Genomic DNA, 19,258 nt, shown 5'->3' with positions numbered 1-19,258 from the left:
GAGGGTTTGGAGGTATGTATTTAGTAGTGAGGTTTGGATACGCGCGCTACGAGGGCTGATCATGGAGGTGGGTGGATGGTTAGCTGAAATGGGAAGGACTGGGGCGGGTTGCCTTATTTATGCCAGGCCGGAGATGTCTGCATGGGTAGATAGATCTAGACGCAACTGATGCTAGGTAGTGGAAGAATTAAGGTATATTGGACCCATTACATAAAAAAATATATGCATTACACCGAAGAAAAGAGAACAAATAAAACATGGCCTTTGTTAGATCATGAAATATAGTCACAGAAGAGGCCTTACAATAGCATTCACTTCGCAAAGCATCACTCGGCCAACTCTCACACCTCACATCCCGCACCTCACATCCCGCACCTCACAACACAGAAAAAAGAATGGTGGAAATTCTACTTTGTAATTTTTTTTTTTTATGATTTCACAATAGCAACCATGGTCAGCGAGCGCACCAGACGCAAGTTAGCATGAACGAGAAACAAGAAGGAAAGCCACGTCTGCCACTGCTGGTCATTTATTTTTCGCCCTGCCCTAATTGACCTCCTCGATCTTAGATGCAGCAGGGGCCGCATCAGCCTTCGCATCACCCTCTGCCTGAACATCGGCAGCTACTGGGCTGTCCTCAAGCTCTGGCATATCCTCCTAAGAAAAACAATCAGCACTCTTTCTTCGCATCTGATCAAGGTTTAAGGGAGAAGTATACATCGTCCTCATCCATGCCGCCCATGCCGCCCATGCCGCCCATGCCGCCCATACCGCCCATGCCGCCCATCATAGAGGCCATGTCCATGCCGCCCATGCCGCCCATGCCGCCCATACCACCAAGCTTTGAGAAGTCCATGCCGCCGAAGCCGCCGTCCTCACCGCCGGGAGGACCGCCCATACCGCCGCCCATTGGGTCATCGGCGACGTCCTCCTGCTCGTCCTCATCGACCCACTACACATGTACTATTAGCATGGTATTGCCTAGCGAGGAGGGGTAGGGGCAGTAGGTCTAATCCCCGTCATAAATAACTATACGCACCTTGTCGAAGTCAGTCTTGACAAAGTGCTGCTTCTTTGACTCCTTTAATAGTCTGGGCCAGAACTCCTGCTTGGCCTCCTTCTTCCTGAGCACAAAGTCGACGCCGCGAGCCGAGTGAGAGTGCTTTGAAAGGGAGGGGTCGATCTCGGCGTAAAGCTCGAGCTCAACGGCAAAACTGCGAGCCTTGGACGCTCCGCTGAATGTGATCTTGGTGGGCTGAATATCGAGCTTGATGGTGTCTGCGGCGCAGTCGTAGGCGTTTATTGAAAGATACAAAACATTCTTCTCGGGCTCGTCGGCACTGGAACGTTGTGCCCAGATGACTGTTTTTTGGGAGTTGTTAGCGGGGATTCACGGGAGGAGATGAGATGAACAATTGGGGGGGGATGATGTAGTGGGGGGAGATCATCTTGATACTAACCTTCGGGGGTTGAGGTAGCCATAGCTTATTTTACGTATAGCGGGGTATCTCTATTTGTAGTAGTGGGGTAGCAATTCAATATTCCTCTGTTTTTAGGTAGAGAAAGGGATGAACGTTGGTTGATGTGATCGATGGAAGGTGGGAAGGGGAGAAAGAGAAAGCCTTAAAGTTGCAGGAAGGGTTGGAAAGAAGGACGTAATGTAATGATCGCCCACAACCCCACCAACGAGCGAACCCCAGCGAAACAAATGGAACACCCCACGCAACGTTATCGCCCGCCACGCCAGCGATTTTCCAAGAGCGCGGATTCGGGGGCAATGGGAATGTCAAAATGCGATGGCAGGTGAATTGGGGTATTTCATACATTATGAATTTGTTGCCTCGGCGCGGGGGTGAGGGCGTGGGCGGAATCAAGCTTCGTCACGTTGTATCGCGACTGGACGGGGGAGACGTCAACCGCCGACTGCAGCCCGACTTCTTGCAACCACGGCCTGGCAGTGTCTGATTTAGGACTCTAACTGTGCTGTGCCTTCCCCTGGTGAGCTGCTGTTGGTAGAGTCACAGGCCTGAATTTTCTACTAATCTCACTACTTTACTTACTGCAACTACTACCGTTATTGTCCTACTATCTTACTATTCTACTTCCTATTACTGTTCTTATTTCACTGCTATCTCTCCCACAAACAACTACAATACCCATATCTCCAAACCACCCAAACCCACCATGGAGTCCATCAAAGCCATCATCTGGGGCCCTGACCCCGCCGTCCAAGTGAATCTCCCCTGAAGCACTCCCCCTCCGAAGCCACACTAACAACCCCCAGCTCCGCAAATGCAACCAGCTCATCCGCAAGAACACGCGCGAGCTCGAGCGCCACATCCAAAGCCTGCGCGTCCTCGAGTCCAGAACCAAGGCCCTAATCCTCACCAAATCCAAATCACGCTCCAACAACAGCGCTGCCGAAACACGTATCATCGCGCGCGAGCTCGTTCGCATCCGGCGGCAATCCTCCCGTCTCATTACTAGCAAGGCCCAGCTCCAGAGCGTCGGGATGCAGGTCAACGAGGCATTTTCTGTCCGAAAGATCGAGGGCTCTATCCGTACGAGCACGGGCGTTATGCGAGATGTCAATAGCCTCGTCCGCCTACCCGAGCTCACCGGCACAATGAGAGAGCTCAGTATGGAGCTGGTGAAGGCTGGGATTATCGAGGAGATGGTGGCGGACTCGTTGCCAGATGATGTGGAGATGGAGGATGATGAGGTAGAGGAGGAGGTCGAGAAGGCGCTGAGGGAGGTCATGGGCGGCACGGTTGTGGCGGCGCCCGCGGTGCCGGTATCACCCGAGAAGGGCGTCGAGGAGGAGGAGAATCAAGATAATCTGGACGAAATGAGGGAGAGGTTGGAGATGTTGAAGAGTTAGGGTGCAGTTTTAGTAGTATATAGTGAGTGGCGCGGCTGTTTTTTGTTTGTGTGGTCCTGTGATTTGGGTCGTGTAGGCCATCGGGAGTCCTTCTTTTATTTTCCTTTCCTTTCCTCTTCTACTTACTGCCCTCCGGGGAATGGGGCACTGTGTTTTACTTACCACTCTGGGCGTTTTTATGTGCATTATGTGTTTTTCACCCATCATTAGAGCTCGCATAATGAATGCCGCCTTTTATTCTTCTTCAGATATAAATATATATATACACAAGGAGCTCTTGTTCTTGTTTTCCCTAGTATACATTATCCAGTCGTTAGGTATCCACGAAATCTCATCTACCGCTGTATTTGAGAAAATTCGTTGCGCTGCAGCAGGGGTATAGGCCAACCAGAGGCAGTATTTGGACGTCAATATGCAAGATTTGGTAGAGAACACCCCTGCTGCAGCGCAACGAATTTTCTCAAATACGGCGGTAGCCATATTTTCAAATTGGGCTGGTCAGGTTTAGAATCCGACTAGCTGATCTGGATCCCTGGAGAAGCCCGAAGAGTTAGTGTTGTGTGCTATTATAGTAGATCTGGTTTCGGGATCGTACTTACTTGATACATAGTGAGGTACCCCGAGAAGAGTACTACTGGTAGAGGACTATTTGGCTATATAATAGTTGGATTCGTACTCCACGATGTTCAATGTCTCTGTTAATCTATCCAGACCCACGAAGCCCTGACTATTGTCAACCTTTTTGATTCAAGTCGCATATATACTCGCGCGTTAACTAAAAGGTCGGAATTTTGTCTAATAGCCACTTCAACCAACATGGACTCCGGAGTCTCTTGGGCCGTTGCCACTGGCGCAGCCAATAACCCTAACCCTCCCGAGTGATAGCTTATGATCTCCTTGAGGAGTTGTGATGTGGCCGGAGTGATACATGTACATGTAGTTATGGAAGCTAAGGAAGTAATCATCCAATAAAGCCCGACAAACAAAGTACCTTTCGATGACAATAGAGAGACTAATACACCACACAAGCTCCAAACACCGCTATTCTATTCCCTAAGTCTAGACAATAGCGAAGGAGGGGGAGGTTGGGGATGTTTGGATATAGTAGTCTTTGTACGCAGCTGACTAGATACCAGGGACTGTTCGATATAGCTTCTAGCCAGCTACGTGTAGATGACTGAACCTTGAACCTATAACTAGCCAACCAGCCTGAGCGGCGGCGGTAACAAGATGTAGCTGCAGATACGCCGAGCTATCTCTGGGAAACGAGGTTGTTAGCTTTGACATATGTTCCTCTTAGACTGGTCTGAGTCGAGAAAAGAGGCCACTGATCAAGATACCTTTGAATCTTGGACGGAATAGACATTGTAGGAGTTGTAACCCAGTCGGCGAATGGGAAGGTGGGAGCGCCTCTAGCTATTTCTTGTATGATTTTGCGCGTTATGGTTGATAATGGTTCGGGCAGAAGACATGGGGCCGGGGTTGGGGGAGGTTGGATCTTCAGGCAATGCCATATTGCAAGTGTTTTGTCTTTGGCCAAATTAATCATCATAGTATATAGAGCAACGCCCAAACTAAAGGATTTATAGGAGGATCTATAAATCTGGGCATACGTAGTTTTCTTTCTTGATTATGGACTGACCCGACTATAATACGTTTCTTCAAAGATTCTGGGTCCCTTTCGGAGGTGCTTTGCCCGTCTCGGCTGGTGGAGTAAACCAGTAGAAAGGCTTGCTGATGGCAATGAGGAAACTATAATATAAAGGCTTGCTGATATGGGGCGGTAAATGTGTCAAAAGTAATTTTACCAACGGTAGTAAATTATTTTACCACCGGTGGTGAAAATAATACCAGTATTTATACCTATAATCCTAATTTTTATGATAAAAGCACAGATCTTTTGGCCCCGGGGGGGGGGGGGCATATAATGCCAATATAAATGAAAATTTTCCACCGGTGGGAAATTTTCATAAGTTTTGGCATTAATGATTGAACATTTACTTATGTAGTATAGCGCAGCATAAAGACCGAAACCCAGTGCTTATACCGGTGGGAAATATACTAATGTAGGATAGCGTGCAGACACAATGACTGAAATCCAGTGCTTATACCACCGGTGGTAAATAATTTACTACCGTTGGTAAAATTACTTTTGACACATTTACCGCTCCATATGCTGATGGCAATGAGGAAACTATAATATTTAGAACATGCATGTATCAACTCAGGACCGACAATACTTCTCAATTGAGCCCGGAACGAAAAACACAACACCCGCTGACGTGACCTAAATTATTAAGTGGAGTACTGACCACAGTTGTGTTCTTATTTCCACAGATATCGAGGAAAGCATAATTACTTAATTACATTTACATGTAATTAACTGTGAGTTCGGATCGGAAGCACTTGAGTACGTGCATTCCATTTTTTAGAATACAGGCCGTGATCCAATGGTGATTGCCATGTGTTGTAGTACTCTGATTTCAGTCTTAATCTCCAGCGCACGCATGCCCAAAATCGAACCATACACACACCCTAGGCCTGCCAAACCATCTTAACACAAATATCTGTGCACTATATGTAGTTACACCCCCAAAGGAAATGCGAAAACAAAACCTACCCAGAAGAAGCCAAAAAAGACATCACGCCAGTACAAAGGAATGTAAGGGAAGAAAAGATAAAAATGAAAACATAACATAAAAGCAAGCGCTCCCCCGTGATGCGTTTCTAAGAGCACCAATGATGAATATGTATTCGTTTCTCTCCTTTCCCTGTCCATATATGTTCCTCCGCGTATTTTTCTTTGCTTTTTATTTTTTTGAGATAATTATATGTTCAGCTCCCATAAACCTTGATTGGCGCATCATCTGCTTCTAGCGCCTCTGTCTCTTTCCTAAGAGCAGCAAGGTCAAAGTCGCCATCGTCGTCGTCTTCTCCTTCTTCCTCTTCTTCACTGTCGGTTTCGTTTTGCCAGTCACCCTTCTCGAAGAGTGCTCTTCCGGTTGCTTCCTTGGCACGTCGTGCTTCCTCCTCAGCTTCCTTCTTAGAAGTGCGCTCCAGTTTCCATTTTTTGAAAGTCTCCTCGGTGACGGGCGTTAATGTACCCGTAAGGGCGAGACTAGTCATGATTAGCAGGGGTATTTATTAGATAGAGGATAGTTGGGTTACCGTCGGCCTTCCAGGAAGTCTTCAAGGGTGAGCGTAGCTAGTGGCGACTTGTCCATAAGGGCCTTCTCCGCCGCACGTTGCTCCTTCGTCTTTAAAATGAAGCCAGGCGGTAGAGAGTGCTTATATTTACAGTCATTACCTCCGTTTGGACCTGTAATAAATTCTTGTTAATCGTCGTAATATGTTCCCAAGTTAGAGCGAAAAGGAAGTACGCACACTGCCAGAACCATCCGTATTTCCCGTTCTCGACAGCCTCGATAAAGAACTTGCAAACTTTGTCGGTAGTTGTTTTAGGGTTTCCGTGCTTGCTCAAAACAACGCTTCGCAGTTTCTCTTCGTCCCAGTTGTCCATACCGTCCTCCTTTTTTCCCTCGCCGTCCGCCCCTTCGTCTCGACCATCCTCATACAGATTCTTCTTCAGCGTCTTTCGCTCTACACTTAAGTCGTGAGAGAATTTACACTTCTTGCCTTGACTAGAAATCAGCATTGCCCCCCAATTCTCGTAACGCAAAGAGGAAGCAAACACACACCCTTCTCACAATGGCCGTTCTTGAAGTAGATGCAAACCACACTCTTGGGATCAACACCGAATGGTACTTTTTGCACCTGTACGGGCTTGAACAGATCCGCCACTTCCTTCTTCGCCTGCTCAGCGGCCTTCTTCTCTGCCTCACGCTGAGCTTTCTCAGCAGCCTTTCGTTTCTCCTCGGGTGTACCAGAGGCGCTGGCCTGTGAGTGTAGTTGTGCGATCACTTTTTGTGCTTTTCCACCTTTTTTCTGTGGAGGTTGTTAGACTGAGTGACTGGACTGATTCGTATTCATTCCCGGGGGTGTGTGCTGGTGAGGTGGGAGGGGGGTGGACGAACATTCTTGAGCCCGAAAGTCTGGAATACGCAGGTTAGGGTTAGTTAGTGTCAGTATGGTAAGGGACTTGCGGGGGAACCCACCTTGTCCTGTACGCTCTTCTGGACAGAGGGCTTCGTTCCCTTGGTATCCTTCCCTTTTGGTGGCATGGTGGGCTATGGTGGGGGTATCTAATCAATTCTGTTAAACTTTTTTTCGCAGCCGAAATCGAATCTTGAGGTTCCTGCGGGGTAGGAGAGGCTTACGGAGGATTTTACTTTTTTTCTGTATATGAAAAAAATCAACAGAGTTGAGTTGTAACGAGTGAGGTTGTTGCACGCTAGAAACACTAGTTCAACGTTGACTTTTCTCTCTTGTTGCTGAGGAGGTCGTAACTGTGGATTCTTGGCATTAGTAGGGCAGCGGCTAGAGTGGTTTTGCTGTGATCTACGCGTATTTATGGGCATGGAGGCATTATGCATGAGTTGCCGCTTTAGCCGTTACGTAGCTTTGTCGGAGGCTCTTACAGCTCGAAGAGAACACGTCCTCCATAGCTGTACTTTGTTTTGGAATAACTGCCGTTTTTTTTTTTTCGCAATCCAAAACACCCTTCTCACTTCTGGTATTTCCCCTAGAAACAGTCGTTTGTCTTGAAGATACCATACCGCAGATATGATCACCGACTCGGAACTCAACTCAATTGCAATATTTCTGGGGACGTTGATGATGAGCCTTATCGTGCTCTACCACTTCTTAGCTGTCAACGCTCGAGAGCTCTCTCACTCCTCTGTGGATGGCCGGACAAACGGACACGGAAAGGCAGCGATCGTGGGAAGTAATTAGGGGGGTGCCTGGTCGATGAGAATGCGTGGTGCGTGATTATGGCAGCTACAGAATTCAACTGGTGCGCATGAAGCTAATTTGCGCGCTCAATAAACAGATAGACATAGTACGATACCATGCGGCGCAATTCAGAGGGAAGGTTGAACTAAGAACTTGTGAAGCAAAGACAGACGTAGTCAGTGGGATTGGATGTGTAATCAAACACCGGCCGATTGACACTTCGCAAAAAGGTCTAGGGTTTTGTAGAGGGCCTGTAATCTGTACGATATCTACCAGCTGTTTAAGAGATTTTAAAAAAAACAAAAACAAAAACAGGTTCTCTACATGTAGTTTACCTATAATTTGTTCTTTACAATATCCATTTTCTTTGTGAATAGTACAGCGATACAAATATACCCTCTCGATGGGATGTTTTTATTCTACCACTTTCGAATATTTACCGGAAGGTTGTTCAGTCCATTCTGGAGCGGGCAGCAGCGACTTTACATGTAATTTAGTAGTTCTTGGTTGAAATATCTGCCAAGGACTGGTGGCCCAGTGAAAGCGGAAGTGCTTTAGAATCGACCATGTAATAATTCCGGCCCTTTGAAAATGGGATGAGTAAAGTTACGTCAAAGGGGCAGCTTTCAGTGAGATAAAAGACTCTTCAAAACATAGGCTGTATTGAATGATGCTTTTTATATCTATTGTAGCGCCGCATGAACCAACATCGCTACATCGACCGCTATACTGGATGCAGGCAGATGTATTTATTTTTTACTGCACAGAGAGTGACAAGTGTGCAAACAGCCGGACAAAGCAGGATTGGACAAAGAACGTAGAACTGGGGCAGTGTAGGCGTCTAGTTATGTGTGCCGCTGGATCGATCAAACTTTTATTCTGTTGTGATGCCATCATTCACCCATTCAATCCTGCCAGCTCTCAGTTGTGGCTGAATGCACTGGTGTTCACTGGTTGATGAGCAAATATGCTTACATAACACGTGTTCTGTGTCTCCTTTTCCCTTCTCTTCCTCCCAAGTCCGCGCTCGTGTCCCTTCTATTCTGCATCCCATCCTCATCACCCACAACACTCCCAACAAGCTTCTCATATAAAAGTCTCTCACCCTCGTCCACTTCCTACGTCTTATCTTACTCTCTTCTGCTGCTCATCTATCCATCTCCTGCTACTAAAATCAACCCCGCTTGATAAAGTATTTGCATCCCTCGCGACTGAATAGCAACATTATCCGCTCGATACTGTATTCATTTGACTTTCATCCTCATAACTCCTTCTCATCATTCTATAATAATGTCTTCAAAACTCGATCAGTCTCTGGATGAGATTCTCGCTGAGCGCCCTCGTGTTGGTGCCGCTGGCCGTCGCGGTGCCAGGAGTGGCAATGCTCCCGCTGGCGGTATCCGCAAACGCCCTCAGCGGGCTGCCGCACAAAAGGCATCCGCAACTATCACGCAGAACGCTACCAAGACTGTGCCAACTGGCCCGTCTGGAAAGGTCGCTGGATCTAAAATTATTGTTTCTAACTTGGTAAGCTCGCTCCTACGCGCTGATGATTTTATGCCTGATTTTGAACGCGTCACTTACAAATCATAATAGCCCTACGATGTGGATGAGGCTATGATCAAGGTACGTTGATTGTACAACGAAGTCAAACACACGGCATGAGTCTGGGAAACGAAGGCACAAACGCTACGGACCGGGGAAGCAGCGAGCGAGCTTCTCTATCCTTTTTGGGAGTGAGGAATGAGAGCACCTCATGATGACCCTTTTGCCACCCTTCTTCTATGAGACTCAACGGCGCGAATCCAAATGCATAACGGCGAACGATGATGATTCCCCATGCACAATGACTTCCGTACAGATTTTTCCTGTTGGTAAAATCATGTGGTCTGTCTTTTTGCAAGCATCCTGATGCCTTTGCATACTTTCCCGCAGTTCCCCTTTGTCAATATGTAGTGGCGACCCTACATATCCCAATGTATACAGCTTCAGGACAGACATTGGGCAGGCATATATCTCGCATGTCGATGAGGCCATATTGCAGAGCTCCCCCAGATGCCTTTCTGGTTCACCCTCTAAAATCGAAACGAACGAAGATTGAAAACAACCAGATTTCGATCCTAACTCGGATCGGGAGGTTGGATCAATGTGGAAGGTTAATTCTGGGGAGCTTCTGAATGCCTGAAGCTGTTGGGAACTGCCTGGATTTTGTTAACGCAGACGTTGTGATACAATTCTTGTTTGTTTTGCTCTTGCCATTACGAACATTCTGCATCATCGTTCGTCATTGCATTTTGGAATCGCTTGCGACAACCACGGAGTATTCATTTCGATGCTCCTTGAGACTCAAACTCGCTCCTGTCTCCGTAGCTTTGTGTCTTAATTTTCCTACAGCTTTTGGAGAATTCGAAGTCAGGCGTCAATTTTTTGGAACCGAACATTCTAACATCAACTTTTCTACTTTTAAGGAATATTTCACCAAGGTTGTCGGCCCAATTAAGCGTTGCGTCATCACTTATGGACCGAACGGCCAGTCACGTGGAATTGCAACTGTTGAATTTTCTCGAGCTTCTGACGCCGCCACCGCAGTCCAAAAATACAACGGTGTTGAGGTCGACAAAAGGCCGATGAAGGTTGAACTTGTTGTGGACCCCACCGCGCCAGCTAGTTTCGCAGACCGCATCGGGTATGCCTAACACCCTTTTGAAAAAAATTCCAGAGACATCACACTAACTACTTTACAGTGCACCCAAGCAGGTTCCCGTAGCTCGTAACTCTACCGCTAACAAGCCAAAGCCTGTCACTAAAAATATGGGTACATCAGCAGCTCGCGGTGCTAAAGGCAGACGTGGGGGCCGTGATGCTCGTGGTGGACGCTCTGGCAATCCTAGCCGAAAGAAGCCAACCGCCGAGGAATTGGATGCTGATATGGCAGACTACTTCGTTGGTGGAACTTCCGGGGCTGCCACAGCCGGTGGGGCTGCCCCAACTGCGGTTGGTGCCAGCAATGGTGATGTTGGGATGGATGATGATGTTTTGGTTGGTTCACCCTGATTGTCACTCTTGAATTATTCACTTTTTTCCTCTGGTGCGGCGAACTGGCAATCCACTAGAAGTACGCAACGCTTTTTGGCACCTGCCATCAGGCAGTTGTAGGATTAAGCCTAGGCTGAAGCGAAATATGTCTCTTCGATTTGCCCAGTCGCCAAATCCTTCGCTGCATCTTTCCCACTCTCAGTTACCTCAAGCATCTCCGGCAAATCTCTGGGGAATAGTAAGCTGATTCTGGATCCTATCTTACAGTAAACCGCATGCTCTATTATCCTTTACGCTGTACGCGATAACACATTACGAAGCATCCTACGAATAACAACACAATGTTCAACTTTTAATCCGGGCATCGGGCGTCTCGCAGCTGGCGAGAAAGGTGGCAGATTCATTGATTTTTCCTGGGAGATATCGTCATCCCAAGTATCGCTGGTTCAGGAGGTCTATTTTTGTTTCTCTGGAAGGATTGCGTTCCACAATTTAAGTTTCGTTTGTTCTCATCTCTACAGATCACTTGTATACGCCAGTCTTGATATTTCTCATGCCTGCAATTTCCCAACGATCTTTCTTCCCTTCGTGTTTGAGCTTGGGTTTTTCTTATTTTTCTTTTTTTTTTTGTTCTTTTCGACAACCTTGCTGCATTTTTTTGTTTTTTTCGGGCCTGGTTTGGGAATTATTACATAAAGTTATCGAGGCGTGTTCTAGTCAATGATTGATTACCCGTGATTTTCCACAAAATAGAAGGGAAGAAGTCTTGAGAAGTGAAATTTTATCGGAAAACCCCTACACGTGTGTCCCGTGATGTTTAGACAATTTCTTTATCACTTTCGCTGAGGGGCATATCGCAATAGTTATGTACTCCCCTCGGTCGAATGCGGCGCCTAAGCCCTTAATTTTGATTGTTGATTATTCCTGTCCTAGAGCCGGTAAAAATATACAAGCGGGTATAAAGGTTTGACGTGATGGCCGGGCTGAGACATGTGGAGGTTCAGTATTGCTAATTAATTACACTGACCGCAGTTATAGTCACGCGAACGGTACAAGTAGTATGAGCACCACGTTCTAAGAGTGCAGATGCGATGCAATATTCTGTAACTCTATATTTCAACGTAAAATGGTGCCGGTGTGTCGCAAGTGGCTTCATGATCAGCAGAAATGTGGCGTGGATATCTGGGGACGTCTAGATTATAAAATAGTTTAAGGCAGAGGTTTGAAGTAGATATATCTACAGAGCACATATATATCTATCTACTAGCCTATAGAAATGAAGTAGATATATCTACAGAGCACATATATATCTATCTACTAGCCTATAGAAATGAATTAGTAAATGCAGCGACAGCAGGGGTTCGGGTGGTCTTGGGTTTCCAAGATACATAGCTATGGAAACAAATAGATGTATCGATGGCGCATATATGCATAACTACATAAGTAACTTTCAATAGAACAAACGAACTATTGTGCATTCTGCCATACAGATCCGCCCCTAATTGATCAGTTGACCAAATATTCAGCCTTGCGTATAGGTATTTGTATCACCGTGCCCCAGACCCCTGCCAACTTGTGGTAGTTTCAAATCTATCACATACATATAAAAAGTTTCTAAGAATCCACACCGCTGATCACCAATTTGGTGTGACGCTGCATGTGTGTACATCTAAGCACTTCGCACATGTTGAAGCCAAAAGCCTAACCCCTCTTTCACCCCAAAGGTGTCCGTACATGTATTATGAACTACATGTACCAGGTACTTTAATTGCCATCCTCTCTTTGGACAAAGATTCAACTTTTTAAAAGTATATGTAAATCCTTCGAGTCTTCTCGCATACTACATGTACTATATTCTTTGTGCAAGTACCACGATCAGGGATACATACATGTATATGCCCAAACCTCTTGAGTACGACCCAAGCCCTAAGGACACATAACACCCATCATACCCAGAGTGAAGCGAGGCTCCTGTCTTGGTCATGATAGGAGTTAACTTCTGTGAGATGATTAAATCATGAAGAATCACTCGGGGCCATCAAGCTACATGTAGTATGGTGAGTGTACATGTAGGTACATACATGTACTCTTCAATCTCTCTAAGAAACTTCTCACCCCTTGCAATTGCGCGTACGCGCTTCCATAAAACAGGCTTCCCTTCATAGGGGTGGATGGAATACGATGCTTCATTCTTGCGTGGGGAAGGCCGTGGGGATGTCTGTTCCACAAAACTTTTTCTAGGAAGATGATTGGCTGACAAAAGTCATGTTCTTTGCATTTACGAATCTTTCAGTACTTGTTTGAAGTAATAGAGGCCTTCAGCTGACCCGAACCCTGATTCCCAAAGTGAAAGAAAAACTCATGCAGCTAAAGTTGCGCCTGCCGCAGCTGACATGTCACTTTCTGATTAATACTTAATGCTAAATATTCCGTCCTCGAGTATTTCTCAGTCTGCACCTGTAGGATGCTCTGTTTGTCGATAGTTTAGTGCACTTAGGATGGACTCTTGGCTGTAGGAAATAGAAAACAGGGATCAGCTGAAAGCCTATATTAGCTGCTCTAGATGGCGTGCACATAAGAGCCTCAAACTCTCGAAGTGGTGTGGACTGTAGGTGGTGTTTCCGTCCGATCCAGGGCTACAGAAAGAGAGATGCACGCGCGAGACGTACTGTTCAGAGTTGGCGTCTACTTATAGACGGATTATCCTACGTAGCTACAAACACGCACTTATTGTTTGACTATACTTATTACCCGTGGGCTCTCTTGCAGCTTGAGTGATCCTATCAAAATCTTTCTTTGCAGCGCGCGCGCGTTAACCATATTATATTTATTGCATAAAACACCTCGAAATGTCTGGCTTTATACCGACACCTGACGATTGGGATAAACATCGTGAAATAATCGAGAATTATTACCTGAGGAGCCACACCAATGGTGGACATACGTATACTCTCGGAAAAATACAGAAACTCATGGCGGAAGAACATGGATTTTTCGCAAAGTAAGAATTCTTTTATGAATCCGCTGTATATACTGCATGTACTTGAGTACATTGTAGTTGTCGAGGGAACGTCGAGCGATGAAAGCTAAGGCTTGTAGCTTGAGACAACGCTGACCCGAAGACAGTGGCCAAGCTCAAGACTTTATCGCTCATTGGCCGTTCGTTCCCTCAACGTACTACTTTATGTGACTGTCAGACTGACATTGAGAATTTAGGAAAGCGCAATATAAAACTCGGATCAGTAAGTGGGGTGTCTGGAGGAACATTAGCAAGAGTGGCCCGGAGCATGGCGCAGATCCAAGACAAACGGGCAAATGTCGACAGAAAACGAACGGCCTTCCTATTGTGTGGGGTGCCTATCTCGGAAAATAAGGTGAAACGTGCTCGCGAAAAACATGATTATGAGGTTGATTTGGGCCTGACATATATAAAAGGTAAGTTTGAAGGGGAAAAAACTCCTGAAAAGAAGGTACAAATTGCAAACCAATTGGCTCAATCTAATCAAAATTATTGTCACAGATGTTGTCCCGTCACAAATAGGTTACTTTACACCAGAAACGCAGGATGAAGCCATGGAATACAAGGGGCCGAACGAAGACGGGTATATCATGAATATTCCCATGCTCAATGGAATTGAGAGTGCCGCAAGAGGAACCGATTCTCAGGATAGTTATCATGACGACTCGCAAGATTCAGTAGAAATATCTGAGGACTGGACGAATATAACACGCGAGGAGCTTGAGCCAATGTAAGTGCACATCTAGATTTGGTAAAGCACCTTTATGATATTAAAGTCCTGTTATGTGTCTAGACGCGCCAATCCTGAGACCAACAGTATGGAGCCCGTCTACGAAGAGGACCGGGAGTTACAAGATAACATACCTTCTCCAGTCGAGTGGCCTATGGAGAATCTTGAATTATCTACACAGCCGATCGGCATGCATGGCTCGTCTTTTATTGAGATGATCACTAGCACACATCACTCAGACCTAGCCTACACACGAATATTAGAAACTGAAGGAAATAGCAATAGTAAAAGCACGGAATTACGTTGTGTATGGATGAGCTCAGGCTGGAAAGGCAGGGGTTTGATGGGTAATTTGTTTGAAGATGAGTATGAGTGAGTAACCCGCGTTATACGTTAAGCCCTCGCATGTTTCTTTCTGACATCGTCTTTATAGTGTGGTTATGTCTGAATCATGGCCTTTCGGAGCTACAGACTACAGTAGTCAAAGAACCCTTAAAGAAATTCGGCGAGAGTTCTTGATACATCAGGCCATGACATCAAACATATGAGATTCGAGCTGATATATATATATACGGTGCTGCCATGTAACTGTATTGAACTTAGCTAGGGCATATACATTTATGCGCTCGCGGCATAAGGAATGGTTCTTCAAAGTCAACATCAAGGTCAATAGACAAGGATCTTTGTTCAGGCTAACTCTAACCCAAATAGTAGCCGCTGTATTATGTTAGTGGTTTTGGTTTTGGACTTCTAGGGATTTGGATAGGCTTAGCTGGCATGGGCCTCTTTCTTTTTTTCCTCTTTCTTTGTTCTTTCTCTTGTGATATAGTGAACTGCAAAAGTCTTGATTTTCCTTTTCCGCCTTGCATCAACCTTTTTTCAGAAAAATCAAAAATTTACAAAACCCATATCATGCCCCTGAAGGTTAGTTCAAGCCAAATCTTTCATATTTAAAAGGTAATTGAAATAAAAATAGTCTATGAAACGATTAGATCACCTCAAACCACAATACCTCCCATTTGACACGTATTTCGCACGGTCTTGGCATTTCATGGGCGAAAATGGCAAAAATTTGGCGGATTTTTTTTAAAAAAACAGCGCTAGGTAAGCCATAAAAGAAAATTCAGACTTTTGCAGTTGACTGTAAAGTCTGACTATTTAGTCTCCGTTTTTCTTTTTTCTTTCTAAAAGACCCGCAGGCGTGGTTTCCCCGGTTTAATTTGTGGAGTATGAGCCGGTTTCAAGCGGTATGTATCTATCATGGTGTTAATTTAATAAGTTACATGGTTTAAAGAATTAAACTCATGTGCAAATATATGGCGTCGGCCGCGGGCTGCATATGATTATAATTAATTAACAGATCCAGCTATTGGGTTCAAACCTTTCTCTCTCTCTCTCTCTACGCGTTAGAAAAGAGTAAGGGGGATCTGGAAAATTGGGGTTTTTAAATAATAGGGATTTATCACGTTTCACTCATATATTCCCAGGACGGGCATTGGGGACTTTCCGGCACTGCATAGCAGTCCTGATAGAAGAAAATAAACCAATCATAATGCTTTCTGACCACAAGGAGGAAGATTATACTATTTAGAAGACATGCATGCATACGGTGCGCAATGATTTAAGATGCGTGTTTCGATATCCTCATGGGTGATGTAAGGAGGTGATAGGTAACTCGCGGTCAGAAGTTCCAGCAGCCCCCGCATATATATTAGTCTAGCTAGGGGTACAATTGTTTATGTTGGGATGGTATGAATATTGATAGGAACTTGGTATTGATGGATCATTCAACCAAAAGTGGTAATACAAACACCCAAGTTCTTCCTCGTTTGCTTGATCAACTTCCTATAGTACGGTACATACGGCGCGGCCGAGACGATGGAAATTGACGACTGACTGTTTGTATGCACATGCGATGCATAGTGAACGGAATTTATCGGAACCTCGCTGCTAAACTTGAGTGCGACGGCTAACCCGCCCCCCCCCCCCCCCCCCCAAAAAAAAAAAAAAAAAAAAAAAAATAACTAGAACACTTAGTGGGGTTTACGCCAAGATCATAAACTATCACTCGGTGGTTAGGGTTGTTGGCATCCATGCTATGCCTTTCGCTAGCTGGCGAAGCTCTCAGCTTTTAGTTAAGGGGGCCACAGAGTGCACCGTGCACTCGAAAATCCCGTCTGTATGTAGTTCTAAGAACAGGGGGACTCAGACACTGATTCATATCTATATTTAGGTCTCACATTGGCAGAGCTAGGTGGCCTTTCAAAAGTTGGCAGCTATTTATCCTTTAGGCGGCCAGTCCAAACCAAAATCGTGAGCGAATACGGTATGGCCTATAGCTAGCGACATTCTCTATTGAGCTTCGTTATTGTTAATTCTCTCATTGACCCTAGGCCTGTGGAGCTCTCTATCTAAGATCTAGTGTGTGACAACTCAATGATTGGACGAGCTGCATGCAGTGATAGTTAGGCCATATCACGTCCAGTCACGATTTTAATTCAGACTGAACACCTAAGAGATAAGGCCACGCTCCCTACCTAGTGCCCTAAAGTTTTCTTCAGTGTTAGACCGGTATAGAAACTCCAGGTATTGCTTGGTCATCATTGTTCTTTGAGTTAATTAAAGCATCATGATGGCTAGATAGATCTGTAGGTGAATAAAGAGAAAGGTACAATGTGGCCTATCTAGGTTTGGTATCAACGAACGTCACCACTAAAGGATTGCTATAAGTGGGAACAAAATTACTTCGACCCAGGTAGCAAAAAGTCTCGATATGATGGTCAGGTATATATCCAAATCATCTCATTGGGATTACTTAAGAGCGGCGAAGCGCAAGTGCAGAAAAGAGTCGTTCGAAAGCCGCGCAACGGCTTGAGGCTTGCTTACTTATACATGATGTACACATCATCAAGTCAATGGGACGGACATAGTGCCAACTCATAGCAGTGCATATATAATGGTCATTTAGAGAATATCTTAACTAAGTTGCCTTTGTCTTAAAGCCCTCGTCCTCGCCTATCCAAAGTATAGATATATAGATTTATCATATCTACAAACAAAGCAGTCTCAGGAACTCTGGAAGTTGATGGCAATCCCTCTGATCCTTTCTTTTGGCGCGTGTAACGAAAGATTGGGGAAGACGGCGGCGGGAGCTAGCACTGCAGAACTATCAATCACCAATGACATATATCTAGAGATAGAGATATACATATGCATTGGCGAAGTTCTAGAACACTTGGTTATAAACCGCGGTGGTTTGCTCTCGACATGACACTCGGACCACGCATGCCTCCATCGAGAGCTGTAGTCCTCCGAACTGCATGCAGGAGCGCAGGGATCAGTATATGTGCATCTATAATATCTGCAACTAACCACCAATGATTTTAGAGGTTGTACGCGAGTGATACCTTGTGATTGCTGTTACACCATCTCTGCACAGCCCCATGCATATGATCAACCCAGGCCATGCATCATATGGCTATATCGTCACGTCATGTGTCTATACTCTAGATGATACTTAATGACCTCGCAATCCCCGCGCTCTAGGCTTCCAGTGCAGTGGTCGTATTTAATCCAGGATACCCAGCACAATTTAACGACCATATCCATACCTTTCAGTAATACCACAGACCCTCTCTCCAATTAATATACAACTAACCTCCTCCCCCCGCAATGTCCAGCCTAGACCTCCCACCCGAACTCCTCCTCCAAACCACCTCCTCCAAACCATCACGATCTCTCCACCCTAACTCACACCCCCCGCCAACACTCACCTCTTCACCGACGCCTAGTGTGGTCCACGATCGAGGCTACCCGAAGCGAGCATGAAGGACGATTGCCTCCGCCTCGTATAGCCCATACCTCTCCTTGCTCATGCAAAGAGAGATGATGCCTCTGATCAAGGGTGCTCTAGCTGCTCAACTATCCTTAGATCTATCAAAACTGAATCTATATTCATTTGGTATAGATATAGTAATCATCTGCACGGGGAACACTTCTAACCTTACGTTCCTATCGCGGAAACGTCATCAACCCCACTGAATACGCTATGATCGAGTATAGTAGCTCGAGGCGAATAGGAGGGATTGCCCCGAGCGTGTTAACCCCATTCCTGGAGCTCTCGAGTGGCTTGGAACGTCTGATCGATACTTCATTGACTATACTACCTTGCCCGTAGCCCCCACTACCCGCCATCCGCCCGCAACACCCCCACCGTCCGCTCATTCCTCCAGAGTGTGCACAACCACAACCCCTCTCCTAAACATGCACACCAATCCACCCACACCACTACCACCGCAGTAACAGAATCTGTCATAGCCGTCTCCCAATCATCGTCCGTAGCGCCACCTGCTGGGCTGCAGGCACGTAGTGAATCTTGCTCTGAGGGCGGGGTGTGGGGGGTTGCGTAGGTTCTTGTTGTGCGGGGGGTTGTGCGGGGGGTTGTGCAGGATGGGATAAGGATAGGAGTGGAGCTACGGGCTTGTGGGCCGGGGTTCACTGTTGTATGGGGGGGGGGGGGGGGGATCGTGCGGCAAGTAGTGGAGACGACCGAAGGGTGGGGGGGGGGGGGTGGAGTTGATGGCTGTTGGAGTGGGCGTTGCTATAGGAGGATGTGGGGATTATGAGGATGAGGGCGATATACGGGTTTTGAGGCGGATGGTGGATGTGCGGATTGTTGAGGGGACGGGGGAAGCCGTGTTGGAGATTACGAGGGGGGGCAGTGGGGTTGTGATAGAGA

The 19,258-nt window shown here is 46.1% G+C and overlaps 5 protein-coding genes across 5 annotated transcripts; 3 read left to right on the top strand and 2 right to left on the bottom strand.

Annotated features, from left to right (window-relative positions):
- Positions 1–546: 546 nt before the first annotated feature.
- H6S33_004611 (uncharacterized protein) lies at positions 547–1,482 on the bottom strand (the record flags this gene model as incomplete). Its single annotated transcript, XM_044836338.1, has 4 exons — positions 547–657; positions 719–952; positions 1,040–1,362; positions 1,461–1,482. 4 exons carry the CDS (start codon positions 1,480–1,482, stop codon positions 547–549), a joined length of 690 nt encoding a protein of 229 aa, XP_044690584.1.
- Positions 1,483–2,184: 702 nt separating this feature from the next.
- Positions 2,185–2,881, top strand: H6S33_004610 (uncharacterized protein; the record flags this gene model as incomplete). The annotated part of the gene is made up of 2 exons (XM_044836337.1): positions 2,185–2,232; positions 2,285–2,881. The coding sequence occupies 2 exons, from the start codon at positions 2,185–2,187 to the stop codon at positions 2,879–2,881; spliced, it is 645 nt and encodes a 214-aa protein (XP_044690583.1).
- A 2,835-nt stretch (positions 2,882–5,716) lies between these two features.
- Positions 5,717–7,062, bottom strand: H6S33_004609 (uncharacterized protein; the record flags this gene model as incomplete). Its single annotated transcript, XM_044836336.1, has 6 exons — positions 5,717–5,999; positions 6,050–6,200; positions 6,266–6,517; positions 6,580–6,826; positions 6,916–6,933; positions 6,997–7,062. The coding sequence occupies 6 exons, from the start codon at positions 7,060–7,062 to the stop codon at positions 5,717–5,719; spliced, it is 1,017 nt and encodes a 338-aa protein (XP_044690582.1).
- Positions 7,063–9,025: 1,963 nt separating this feature from the next.
- On the top strand, positions 9,026–10,789 carry H6S33_004608 (uncharacterized protein; the record flags this gene model as incomplete). Its single annotated transcript, XM_044836335.1, has 4 exons — positions 9,026–9,262; positions 9,332–9,361; positions 10,204–10,421; positions 10,480–10,789. 4 exons carry the CDS (start codon positions 9,026–9,028, stop codon positions 10,787–10,789), a joined length of 795 nt encoding a protein of 264 aa, XP_044690581.1.
- A 3,269-nt stretch (positions 10,790–14,058) lies between these two features.
- Positions 14,059–15,068, top strand: H6S33_004607 (uncharacterized protein; the record flags this gene model as incomplete). The annotated part of the gene is made up of 4 exons (XM_044836334.1): positions 14,059–14,206; positions 14,292–14,520; positions 14,584–14,892; positions 14,954–15,068. The coding sequence occupies 4 exons, from the start codon at positions 14,059–14,061 to the stop codon at positions 15,066–15,068; spliced, it is 801 nt and encodes a 266-aa protein (XP_044690580.1).
- Positions 15,069–19,258: the final 4,190 nt, after the last annotated feature.

The sequence above is a fragment of the Morchella sextelata genome (assembly GCF_020137385.1).
Source record: "Morchella sextelata strain SCLS chromosome Unknown scls_18, whole genome shotgun sequence".
NCBI lineage: Eukaryota > Fungi > Ascomycota > Pezizomycetes > Pezizales > Morchellaceae > Morchella > Morchella sextelata.
This window is presented reverse-complemented; position numbering and strand designations above follow the sequence as displayed.